The 13,422-nt window shown below is 47.5% G+C and overlaps 1 protein-coding gene across 2 annotated transcripts; it reads left to right on the forward strand.

Annotated features, from left to right (window-relative positions):
- The first annotated feature begins 2,652 nt into the window (after positions 1 to 2,652).
- TRIM45 (tripartite motif containing 45) lies at positions 2,653 to 11,287 on the forward strand. Of its 2 annotated transcripts, none has more exons than XM_068966463.1 (6): positions 2,653 to 3,140; positions 4,749 to 5,482; positions 7,164 to 7,293; positions 7,908 to 8,022; positions 10,046 to 10,172; positions 11,047 to 11,287. In XM_068966463.1, the coding sequence occupies exons 1-6, from the start codon at positions 2,653 to 2,655 to the stop codon at positions 11,193 to 11,195; spliced, it is 1,743 nt and encodes a 580-aa protein (XP_068822564.1). In that variant the 3' UTR covers positions 11,196 to 11,287. The 2 variants fall into 2 exon arrangements, with proteins under 2 accessions (XP_068822564.1, XP_068822565.1); XM_068966464.1 differs by having other exon boundaries at positions 4,749 to 5,427; positions 7,163 to 7,293.
- The last annotated feature ends 2,135 nt before the right edge of the window (positions 11,288 to 13,422 follow it).

Raw genomic sequence — 13,422 nt, forward strand, 5'->3', positions numbered from 1 at the left:
GGATAAAGAGCAAAAGTCTTATGGGGTTAACCTTGGAATAGAAAGAGAAGTCAGAAGTCTGAGAGGAGTCGTGACGAATCATAGATTTTTTTTTTTTTTTTTTAGCAAAAAGTGAGTGACTTGCTTTTCTTACTCAATTAAAGGCAGATACCTGCTGAGTTTATAAGAGATTCAATGCTTAAGAAGCTGGGGAAGAAAAGGCTACAGGTGATTGGGCTAGACTCTTATTAAACATGGCATTATAAGATAAGAGTTCAAGTCTCATTTGTTCTACCTACCTTGGGCTTGCCACCAAATTTGAGACTTTCCTCATATAGCTGAGTTTAAAGGAGATAATATACAGGTAAATTCAAAAGCACTTCTTAAACAAGAGAAGCTTGGAACACCTACCATGGGAAACATGATAGAGCATGAATAAGAGATGAAGTAAAGCATCTCCAGACATCAGGGAGAGCTGAGGTGAAGTTCAGAGTAAGAATAAATGGCAAACCCAAGTCTGCACAGTTTCTGTGACTTCCTCCAGCATACTGGAGTGAAGAAAGCAGAATCTGAATCTCTAGGTATGGAGAAGGACAAGAAGCTGAAGAAAACCAGGTAAGGACTATTTTAAGACCTTCCTAGATGTGCTTACTTTTGGAAATTCTATGTAATTCACATATAAATGTAGCATATGACTCATTGACATATTTTGGAAATGGCTGAACATTTCGACTTTCATTTTATAGTTTTCTTTTCATATTTCAAAGTCAAATTTCTGTTCGTTTGTTTCAGATTCCATATTTTTTAAAGCTTAGGCTCCAGGCACTGTGCCTATAGCATTAAACGGATAATGAAGACATCACTGAGACAGTTGTCCATTGGGTCCAAATCAAGTAGGGAAAGTCATGAACAAAGCAAGAAGTGAGATAATCAGGCATCCTAGTCGGTCTTCCAATGGAGCATAAGGAGCCAGAGTGTTATTATTTCTGGAATTGTGGAGGTACAGGTCCTAGATGTCGAATTCCCCATACAACCAAATCAGGAGACTCCTTCTAAGATCACTTAAAGAAGACAGAGAAATTGTGAAGTAAAGGATGTCCGACTTGTTCATCTTACCACTACTCTGTGAGCCCACAGAGGACTTATCCTTCTTTGACATCTTCCACTATACCATTGTGACCAGTCACTATACCATTGGGACCAGTCATGGGCCCTCTCTGATTAAAAAAAAAAAACAAAAACCCACAGCGAGACAAACTTGCCCTCTTTCTCTTACACAAAACTGTAGAACTCTGGTTGACAAATAACTCCTTAGTCATCGGCACCTCTAGCCCCGACGGACGAAACAACAGCTTCTCAAGCCCCAGGGAACCGGGATTCGAGCTTCCCGGCGAGCGCCACAAGAAGGCAAAGCTAGACCTTGGTCCAACAGCTCCCTGATGAGTGCCCAGAAAATGCCAGGACCCAGCAAGCCGCTTCCAGAAGCTCTGGTGACCCGCATGCAAGGCCTCAAGGACTCCTGAATTAAAATAAGCTGGGAGGCCCAGAGGGGAACGCGCAGGTTCACAGTACAGCCAAGGATAAAACGCCATTCGCCGCTTCTGAGGACTCGGGAACCAAGAAAACCCCTCCCCCTTCAACTCCCCTTCGACAAACCCTGGGCGGAGCTTGGGGCAACTGACAGCGCCAGCCACCAATGGGAGGCCCCATGGTGGGTTCGTGGGACCAATCCGAGGGCGCAAAGGAAGCCTTCCCCGTGGCGCATCAGCGCAGCTTTCTAAGTTGTCCTCTGACCTCTCTGGTCGCCAGAGCCATTGAGAGGGAGACAGTCGCCGTAAAGTGGTGACGCTGGCTATACTATGCCGCTCACTCACAGCCTTACCCTTTTTCTCTTCCGAGGCCCAAGCCCTGAGGCCGCCCCGCCCCCGGCCCTTTGCTTGATACCGCCTCTCCCTGGAGAGGACCAGCGAAGATGTGGAATTTCCAAAGCTTATTGGACGCCGGTGGTGTCACTCTGGAGGGCGGCGGGGCTCGCAGCGGCGACGGCCGCCCCTCTCTGACGGTGATTGGAGTCGTCTGAGTAGCCCCCGGGATTGGTGCGAGGCGGGGCCAGAGCCGTCGGGCACCTTGGACCGAAGGGTGGGGAGGTGGTGGCAACCGAGAAGCCGGCGGGGGCTCTCAACTCCCTTGTCCGCCGCGTGCCTCCCGCGGAGGACCGGGTGGAAAGAAGGAGCGGAGGACCCCCAAGTGCATCACGCGGGGGCGGGAGTGGCAGTTGTCGCGTGTCGGGCGTGGGACCAGTGGGGCCGGCGGTGGGGTGGGTGGTAGTAGAGGGTGATAGAGGTGCAGGGGTCCAGGAGTCGACAGCAGGATTAGCTGGAGACCTAGACCTGGAAGCGCTTCCGGGGAGGAGGACTTGGGGGGCAGAGGAGGGCGTGGGCGTGTCTGGTATGGGATGCCTTGCAAAGGAGGGGGCCTTGCTGAGTAGATCTGTGGGTGGCTCTTTTGAGGAATACTCTTTTTCCTTTCTGCCCTTTGATTTGCCGAAGAGAGAGTCCCCATGGTCTCTGTACAAGTTTTGGAAACTGTCTCTTTGGGTGGGCCTAATCACCTGCTACTTCATTATAGAACTGCTCAGGGCCTTTTCTGATACTGAGCACAAACGTGGGGAATATGGCAGAAAAGAAGAGGCCGCTGCTGGGCTTCGTGGGCAAACTCCCCAGTGGAACCACAGCTGGAAACTCAGGCAAAACTCACTGCCCTTTGTGCATGGGGCTTTTCAAAGCCCCCAGGCTCTTGCCTTGTTTGCACACAGTTTGCACCACCTGTCTGGAGCAGCTGGAACCCTTCTCAGTAGTGGACATCCGAGGGGGAGAATCTGACACAAGCTCTGAGGGGTCCATATTCCAGAAACTCAAGCCGCGCGCTCTGCAGCCGCAGATTGGCATCCTCTGTCCGGTATGTGATGCTCAGGTGGACCTGCCCATGGGTGGAGTGAAGGCTTTAACCATGGACCACCTGGCCATGAATGACGTGATGCTGGAGAGTCTGCGTGGGGAAGGCCAGGGCCTGGTGTGTGACCTGTGCAGCGACAGGGAAGTGGAGAAGAGGTGTCAGACCTGCAAAGCCAATCTCTGCCACTTTTGCTGCCAGGCTCATAGGTAAAGATGGGAAACCCTCCTGGTGAGGCTTAAGAGCAGAGTATAAAGAGGTGTCAAGGCAGAGAAATCCCTTGGTGAGCAGATGGAAAGGAATGCTCAAATGCCATGGAAGGTCAGAGAACAGTATACAGTGTGATTACAGATGTTCCAGAACAGTAGTTAAATTTTGCAGCCTTTATATAATACCCATGGTAATAATAGCATCACAGGTTTGCAGGGTCCATTTCACTTTTCAAAGCTCTTCAGTTTCCTTGGCTCATCAATCATTTGTACGGGGTGCTAGAGAAAGAGTATGATAGCAGATCCCCTGCCCTCAATCTCATTTGATCCTTGGAACTCAGAAAAGCAGGCACTGTTTTCACCCCTATTTATTATTGGAGGAAACTGAAGCTCAGCAGTATGTGGTATGCCAAGGTCCCATAACTGGTAAGTGATATATAACAATTGAATTTAAAATCCAAATCTTCTACCTGCCTGCTGTGTTTTCTCTACTCGTCTCTGTTGCCTTCCCAGTATAAAGTGCTGAATGGTGGGATACCACCTCAACCTTTGCCCTGTACCCTAGAGGTACTCTGGAACTTGGTGAGATGGACTTGGGGTGGGGATTATGTCTTTCATGGTGTTTGGTGAACAGTTTGTTACAGGAAATCACTTTGTGCCTTCAGACCACCTCCCCCCATTCCAGAACATCACAATATGAAATGGCCAGTGTTTCAGGATTAGCTACAGTGGTTTTTAAGTTCTGCCTTCTGGGTGTTTTCTGGCCTCACCAACAGAACAAGTTAGCAGTCTTCAGTCCTTCTATTTTTACCATGTAATGATGACTACTTTGCTGCCAGCTAAACAGCTGACCCTGTTTTGTCCACAGCCACTCTGCTGGTGCCAGAACAGGCATGTAAGCTTGACATTGCTAAAACACTAAACACATGGTGTAACTCTGAACAGTCACCGAGGTTTCTGGGGATTTCCCTGAATCTCTAGAGGGCTGTAAAAAGAGGGAATTAAAAGAGAGCTTTGATTCTACTGACCACTGATTTTACTCTTTCTAGTAATGTTGATGACTTTCCTCTAGAAAATTCTAGCCTGCTGCTTTAGGGGGTGGAGGCACTGGTCAAAGGAAATGCTTTCCCAGAGAGTTTGATGAAAGCTGAGGGAGACTCTTTTGTGCCCAGCTAGCTGCTTTTTAACTGCCTGAAGTTTATTGCTAAGCCATCTGGCACAGGTCTCATCTCGATGCTGGGTCTCCACCAAACTCTCCCCTCTAGCTTGCTGTAGCACTAGGCTGTGGCTCTCACCTAAACTTGACAAATGAACTCTTTGGGGAAAGTTCCAGGAGGTAGCTTTAGTGTTGCAAAAGTCATGCACCAAGCCAGAGAGCCCTAGCCTACTATCATTTTGTCCCATAGAGCAGCCTTTTCACATAGGTATTAGCCCAATGTACAGAGGAGGAACTGGCATCCTAGAGACTCATGTGATTAGTAAGAGGTTAGAACGAAGAACTGAACCCAGATGTGTTGGACTTCAGAACCCATGCCCTTAAAATTGCCGGAATGTTCCCCTGCTAGACTCGTCCCCTCATTTTCTGTTCCTGCCTCTGTTTGCCTCTAGGCGGCAGAAGAAGACGACCTACCATACCATGGTTGACCTGAAAGACCTAAAAGGCTACAGCCAGATTGGGAAGCCCATTCTGTGTCCTGCTCACCCTGCAGAGGAGCTGAGGCTGTTCTGCGAGCTCTGCGACCAGCCTGTGTGCCGGGACTGCGTGGTGGGGGAGCACCGGGAGCACCCCTGTGACTTCACCAGCAACGTTATTCACAAGCACGGGGACTCCGTGCGGGAGCTGCTCAGGGGTACCCAGCCCCACGTGGAGGCCCTGGAGGAGGCCCTGGCACAGATCAAAGGGACCAACAGCGCCCTACAGGAGCGGGTGAAGGCCGTAGCCGCCGACATCCGCACCTTCTCCGAGGGCTATATCAAGGCCATCGAGGAGCATCGGGACAAGCTGCTGAGGCAGCTGGAAGACATCCGAGTCCAGAAGGAAAACTCTCTGCAGCTGCAAAAGGCACAGCTGGAGCAGCTGCTGGCAGACATGCGGACGGGAGTGGAGTTCACCGAGCACCTGCTGACCAGCGGCTCCGACCTGGAGATCCTCATCACCAAGGGGGTGGTGGTGGAACGGCTCACCAAGCTGAACAAAGTGGAATACAGTGCCCATCCCGGAGTCAACGAGAAGATAACCTTCTCTCCCAGGGAGAAAGCAGGCCTGTGCCGTGGCTATGAAGTTTACGGGGCCATCAACACCAAAGAGGTCGATCCAGCCAAATGTGTCCTCCAAGGGGAAGGTAGGGCGACATCTCCCATTGGCATGGAAAGGGCAGCAGCAGGACATGGTGTCAAAGACGTGTGGCATTTTCAGCTACGGCCTTCATTCAGCTAGGGAGAGTCATACCCATCCAACAGATGGTGATCCCTCCCTTGTCCTTTTCTTTCTGGTTTGTTCTGGTCAGGTTGCACCTAAGATCCCAGACAGGGGAGAGGCTTGACCCTTTTCCAGTTGAGAAAAGTAGTAACAACCAAGGAACTCAAGGATCAGACCACTTCTCTCAGGTGACAGAACCGAGGCAGTACCATAAGACACATCAGCATAGACCTCCGAGTGCGTGAAATCCTGCCTGTTCAGAGAGGATGGTTCTGAAGAGAATTTCTGAGGAGTGAGGAAGAAGCGATGATGGTTTGCTTTCTTCAATGCCCTTTCTGGTTCATGGAAGCCAGATACTGGCATTGAAAAGAATATGGTAGGCATTTCTGTCAGGAGGGGGAGAAACAATTTCTTTTGACCATGGTGTTCTCTTCCTAAAGGAAGCACCTTATTCAAACCTATTTCACAGATCAGTTCTCACAGGAAGATTGTATTCTAGAGCCATCCTGACCCAGGCCAGGAATTCTTACCTGCTTGGCGGTCACAGATGCCTTTGAGAATGATCTTTCCACCAGAAAATTTCCACTCATTTGAGCATAAGATTTCAGGAGATTCTTTGCCCCTCAGAAGGCCTCATAATAGTTCACAGACCCCAGGTAAAAAAGCCTATTTCATCTGTCTTCTGAACCAGAAATGGAGTGAAAGTGTTAGTTGCTCAGTCATGTCCGATTCTTTACGACCTCATGGACTGTAGCGCACCAGGCTCCTCTGTCCATGGCATTTTCCAGGCAAAATACTGGAATGGGTAGCCATTCCCTTCTCCAGGGGGTCTTCCCAATCCAGGGATTAAACCCAGGTCTCCTGCATTGCAGGCAGATTCTTTACCATCTGAGCTATCAGAGAAACCCTGGACCAGAGGCTGTAGCTGTTGAATATGCCCCCCAGTGCCTAGGCACAGCTACCATGCTGTAGAGGATTTCCGGCATGAAGAGTCTGAACTGGTTACCTGTACCTCCTGCCTCTTCTAGCAGGATCTGTCGCTTGGAGAGGGTAGTTTGGGGTTACCGGCTTCTCTTTGGGGGCTTCCCTGGTGGCTCAGACTGTAAAGGGTCCGCCTGCAATGTGGAAGACCTGGATTTGATTCCTGGGTCAGGAAGATCCCCTGGAGGAGGGCGTGGCAACCCGCTCCAGTATTCTTGCCTGGAGAATCCCCATGGACAGAGGAGCCTGGTAGGCTACAGTCCATGGGGTTGCGAAGAGTTGGACACGACTAAGCAACTAAGCACAACACAACACAGCCTCTCTTTTATTCTCTGAATACATATGTCAAGCCTGAGTTTTTTCAAAGCTTTCTTAAGGCTGAAATTAAGATCCAGGATCCTTTACAATCCAAGAGCTGCTGCTGGCTGAGAGAGAACCAGGCTCACCAGAAGTGACTCCCAAGAAGTATGCTCCAGTAAACAGACAGGAAGAGAAAAGAAAGGGAGGAAACCGGAAACACAACCTTTTGTACTAAATGGAAAAAGCGAGATGGTGTCTGATCTGGGGATGCGGTCACTATGGCTGGCCTTTGAGATTGAGGACTGAGTGTTTATCTTCCACAGATCTTCACAGAGCCCGTGAGAAACAGCCAGCCTCTTTCATCGTGCTTTGTAAGGATGCAACAGGAGAGAGCATGGGCAGGGGAGGAGACAACGTTCAAGTCACAGTAATCCCTAAAGATAAGAAAGACAGGTTTGTATCATGCACCCAGGCATCATGGACCTGGAAATCCAATGTTCTTTGCAGTCATGGGGCTGTAACTGCAGTAGTTCCAGCCTACCTCCCCATGATGGCATTGAAAAGTGCCATAGGACCACGTGGACCAGATGCAATTCCTTGTGTGAGTTTTAGGCTCGTATTTGATTCTCTCCCAAAGGTCTCATCTGCCCCCGCAGACTGTCTTTATTCCAAGCTTTGAATAGACTGCAGAATATTCTGTGTTAGACTGAATGGTGCCCTTCTCAAAGTTCAGCCCCACGTTTATTGTTTGTGCTGGGAGCGAAGTTATAAGCAAAGTCTTCAGGATTGGAGGATGGAGGAGGGAGGAAGAAGAGCAGGAGGTACAACAGAAGCTGATTAGAGAGAACGCTGATGTTTTCAGGAATTCTGAATGTCAGATTAAATGAGGATTGATGTTACCTTCTATTCTAAAGTTACTTTCTGAGACACAGAGAAGACACATCCTGCTTGGGGGACACTTAAAATTAATATTGGCTGTATGGTAGAGTTTACATCCTAAATCAGCAGGCAGCTGAAGCAGGCTTTGTGAGAATAAGTGGTATTTTTGAACTCCCGTTTCTATACAGTCCCGTGAAAACGATGGTCCATGATAACAAGGATGGGACATACTATGTTTCCTATACGCCCAAGGAACCTGGCACCTATACTGTGTTGGTCTGTGTCAAGGAGCAGCACGTGCAGGTGAGTGAGGCCTTGCCTACACTTTCCTGACCTTTCACCCCGCCCCTGCCCCGGTTTTGTCATCTTGGGATGTGGAGACATTTCACACAGGACCAGCTGCGTAGAGGGACTGACCAGGATTCTCTTCTTTCTTACTTCACCTCACTTGAGAAAGGGCCCAAATTTTGCAGCTCTTATTCTTACTAGAGGATACTGGTGACCCTAAAACCTCTTTATCCCAACTTCACCTCTTAGCAGTTATGCCTGTATTTTATCATCCTCCCAGTTAGTTTATTGGAGTTCTTAATTTGGGAAAGATGCCTTGATCACAGTGGGCAGTCTACCAGCAGATGAGTATGTAACATACAAGAAATATAACCTCACTCAGGATTTTCCAGCTTTGTTCAGACTATGACCAGACATGGGCTTACTGAAATACCACTGGGAGAGTTATGCCCTCTCCTGTAACTTATCAGTCAACTATCTGCCTAACCATTTGCCCAGATAATTCTCTACTCTGTTTATATGTATACATGTGTGTATATATATATACATATATATATGCTTCTCTGTTACCATGGTTACTACATCACCTCCACAGACATATGTAACACTTTTCTGGTTTAGAGATTATGAATTTTTAAAAATTGAGTAATACTCAACATGTCCAGCAGAATCTCTCTGCTGACATACAAGCTGCCAGAGGGTTTCCCCCAACCGGAAATTAACACTGACAGGGACAAGAAAACACCATAGAGCATCAGGATGTGTTAGGCTTGTGGCCTGTGCCCTAGGAAGACTCATAGTAGCCACTTGCCGCTTGCCTACTTACAGGATGCCAGATAGGTTAGATATTTTTTCAGACATTGTTCCACTTTTCTAACAAACCACTCAAACATAAGGATCATCCAGTTAGACCAAGAAAACAAACTTGCTGCAATACAGAGTACCTGGGTAGAAAAATCAGAATTTGAAAGCACATGTTTGAACTCCCAAGTTGTTTTTAAAACAGATTGTAGGGACTTCCCTGGCCATCCCATGGTTAAGACTCTGCACTCCCAATGCAGGGAATATGGGTTTGATCCCTGGTCAGGGAACTAAAATCCCACATACCATGTAGCCAAAAAAAAAAAAGACTAAACTCTTTAAAGGAAGAGAGATTTAACATCTGAAAGGCTTCTAAGGTGCCAGCCTGTCTGCTTTGTGCTTTTGCATGGTATGGGATTCACATATAGGAAGAGGCAGATAGCAACACTCATTAAATATTTATTGTTTAGCATAGGGTAGAAATTCAAGAAGGAAAATTATCTTTAAAGGAAAGAAGGCAGGTGGGAGAATTTCTAAGCCGAGAATTATTAACCACATGCCTAATCTTCCTCCATTTCATCTAATTTCACCGACCTAGAATGAGTGGATGGGTAAACAGTTGTGTCCAGGATGGAGGGATGAAAGGAAAGGAATTGGCTTAGGATGTGAGGGATGGGAGTGTGTGCCTGAGAAATTGGAGAAGGGACCACAGATGTTCTTAGACTGCTCAGGAGTGGAGGAGATGGAGACCGAAGTCAGTGACTTGAAAGCACAGTTGAGTTTACTAGTGCTTGCCTGGTGGCTCGGATGGTAAAGAATCTGCCGGTAATGCAGGAGACCCAGGTTCAATCCCTGGTCGGGAAGGTCCCCGGAGGAGGGCACAGCAATCTGCTCCAGTATTCTTGCCTGGAGAATTCCACGGACAGAGCAGCTTTGCGGGCTGCAGTCCATAGGGTTGCAAACAGTCGGACATGACTGAGCAACTAACAGTTTCAATGTGTCAGGCGGTCTGCGTGCCGGGGCAGCAGCACAGACTCCCTGATGCCCCTCACTGCATTTGTATCTGGCCCTGTCCAGCTGAGCACCCAGCTGACCCCCAGTCACTGTTTGCCTCTACTGTCCTCATCCCTCCAGGGGCAGGGCCTGTGACTTATGCTCTGTTTAGTCTGTGTGATGCTCAGCACACGCCTCTTGACTCATGAGGCGCTGTTCTTTGCTCTTGGTCTGAACACTGAAGGGCTCGCCATTCACTGTGACCGTGAGGAAAAGGCACCGCTCACACCCAGGTGTGTTTCACTGTTGCACATTCTGCTCCAGTGGAGGCCAGAAAACTGCTCGCTGCGCGTGTGGAGGCACCATGCCAGGTAAGGGGAACTAGTCTCTCCGGAAAGCCCTCACTCTCCCTCTGTGCCTGTCTCCCAGCAGTGGGATCAGCCACCACCATGACCAGGGTCAGGATAATCAGACTCAGGCTTTGTTCCTAGGAATGTAGTCTGTGCATGTTAAATGTATCACAGTTCTAAAAGTTTCGTTTAAAGCCTCTTGGTTATGGAAATGGAAACAGCAAGATGAAAAGTTCTGAGTGCTTCTAGTTTTGATACAGTTCACTGATTCTAGAAGCCCTGTGCTTCCCCTGGGATGGTCAGTTTCAGCCTGTACCCTTTCCAACAGCCCGAGCACTGTCAAAAACATAAACCCATCCTATTCCTTTTGAAACCTTAAAGAAATTCCAGGGATGGGAGAACAGATGAATAAATCAGCTGAACCAAGTCTGGCTCTTTTCTTGGGGGAAGGAAACGTGGGCAGAAAGGTCAGCATCCAGGCAAGAAATCTAATTATTTTCGGTGTTCTGTCCTGTCCTAACTCTTACGGTGAGCCTTAACATAGGCTCTTGTAAACCTGCATAGAAACACTTCAGGATCTATTCTGTTTATTTCTAGCATTCTGCCCTTCTCTTTTATTTAGATTTTGTTACGTTAAAATCCAGACCAGTTCTTCTCCTTAAGAGTGTTAAAATAACACTGTTCCTACAATTCCAGCTAACCTTAATTGATTTGCTGTCATCTGTCTTGAGAGTCTTCCCAACTACAGAGGCATCCGAGAGCTTGTTCCTCTCGCTGGGTTGTTTTTAGATGTAAAAATATCCATGAGTCTGAATATAGCCAGGAGTGTTAATTTCCATGGTAACTGCTGGACTTCCTTCTAATGGTTTCTCCCTCTTCTCTTTGGACCATGCAGGTGGGTACCTAGGCTGTGGCCACGGACACAAAGGCCACCCAGGACGTCCCCACTGGTCGTGCTGTGGGAAGTTTACGGAGAAGTCGGAATGCACGTGGGCAGGTGGGCAGAGCACACCGAGGAGTCTACTGAGGACGGTGGCCCTCTGATGGCTTCCCATGTCCTTGGTCACAGCTGTGGCCAGCACGGCTTCAGATCACCAGAGGACCACAGACCTTAATTCTGAAGAAACTGATAGACTTAAAAACAAAGTGCCTTATGTTATACCCTCAAATCCGAGGACCTCTTTGTCAGTTATTCACTGATGGCACATGTGGGCAATCGGGTACCAGAGAGCACATTACATTTGTCTTCTTGGCCAGAGGTCTTGCAGGGAGGGGGAGGTGATTGGCTATCTGGTTTAAGTTAAATGCCAGATGGTGCCCCTCATCAGTGTCCTTTTAAAAAATACGTACTGTAGTCCAGTAAGATAGCTACTGTACAAAATGACTAAAATAGATTTTAGAATCACACAGTGTGTATCTTAGATCATCTTCAAAATCAGATTGATCTTTGAAACTTGCAGTTTTTAATCAAAGCTGGCTTTATAGGAGGTGTATAACTTATGCACTACTGTTGTTAAGACAATTAATATGAGTGTGTGCACGTGTTTTTGTATGACTGAGCCCATTCATCATAAATCTAAACTTGTTAGAAATAATGTATCCACGTAGACTAACAAAATAGTATGTAGATGTGGTCTCAGTTGTAAATAGCAAAATCGAATCCAATAAACTGTAGGCTACCCCCTCAAAAAAAAGTGTTATTTCTATACCAAGAAGGCTACCTTCTATTTTGTATAGGCATGGAAGTACCTATGCCATTGGAATTTAGAGCTCATGGGAGTAATTTAGTTCCTTAACTTTTTGATACATAACTTTAAAAAAATTTTCCCTGAGCTACACATTAGATATTTGTTTCCCTCAAAGAATAAAAACCTTTCCTCGTGTCCACTTGTTGCTGCTGCTGCTAAGTCGCTTCAGTCGTGTCCGACTCTATGCGACCCCATAGATGGCAGCCCATCAGGCTCCCCCGTCCCTGGAATTCTCCAGGCAAGAACACTGGAGTGGGTTGCCATTTCCTTCTCCAATGCATGAAAGTGAAAAGTCAAAGTGAAGTTGCTCAGTCAGTTGCTAGCACACCTTAAATGGATTATAATATGATACTGCTGTTTAAGTGGGAGGGTCCCCCACTTGCCCTCTACACCATGTTCATCTCATAGCCCCCAGAGCCTAGAAGGTTACTATTTAGTCAAGGGTAGGAGAAGACAATGGCACCCCATTCCAGTACTCTTGCCTGGAAAATCCCATGGACAGAGGAGTCTGGTAGGCTGCAGTCCATGGGGTCGCTAAGAGTCGGACACGACTGAACGACTTCACTTTCACTTTTCACTTTTATGCATTGGAGAAGGAAATGGCAACCCACTCCAGTATTCTTGCCTGGAGAATCCCAGAGATGGGGGAGCCTGGTGGGCTGCCGTCTATGGGGTCGCACAGAGTCGGACACAACTCTGAAGTGACTTAGCAGCAGTAGCAGCAGCACAGACATGTAGCCAGCAAATAAAGGGGAATGCTGTTGAAACAGGACCTTACAAATTCCTTACAGATGTACTCATGCCAGGCGATCCACATACCTTCATCGTCCTCACATCTCACAGCCTTGTCTTCTAGAGAGTCATCTTCATCTTTGTCTGCATATCTAGGAAATTACCTAGAAGCTTTGGCTCCCAGAGCATGCCAGCTTAACGGAAGAGAATTCTTGGGAGACGAAGGACTGGTGCCCCAGCTCTGCCAAGGTCTTCACTGTATATATTCAGTGTGTTCACATTCAATTCAATGTGTTCTTCTGGGATATTTGATTTCTTACATAGCAAAAACACAGCATGTATTAAATATAATTATTGAAGTCTGCATTGTAAGATTCATTAAGAAGTGACTCACTGCAGTGATGAGTTGGCTCAGGCAAAGGAAGTGAAATAATTAGACAAAACACATTGACTGTCACGTCATCATGGAATATGTTTCCTCCTTAAGGAGGTAGCTACATTGTAGCTGTAAATTTGAAGATACCAAATGCTAAACCCTTTTCTGGAAAGATTCCCTTCGGCCCTATCTCTGACCAAAATCTGATCTTCCCAGAAGCCCTGATGGCCCTGTAATCCTCTGAGAGTATTACTTGCTCTTCCTCACTCCTTATAATCAATCACTGGGCCCAGCAGTCAGGTAACAGTTCTTTAGCTGAGCACTGGTGCTTTAAAATCAGTGGTTTTCAACCAAGAGTGAATTTACCCCTCAAGGATATTTAGTAAAGTTTCAGACATTTTTCCTTGCCACAGCT

Source organism: Capricornis sumatraensis, chromosome 2 (genome assembly GCF_032405125.1).
Source record: "Capricornis sumatraensis isolate serow.1 chromosome 2, serow.2, whole genome shotgun sequence".
In the NCBI taxonomy this organism is placed as follows: Eukaryota; Metazoa; Chordata; class Mammalia; order Artiodactyla; family Bovidae; genus Capricornis; species Capricornis sumatraensis.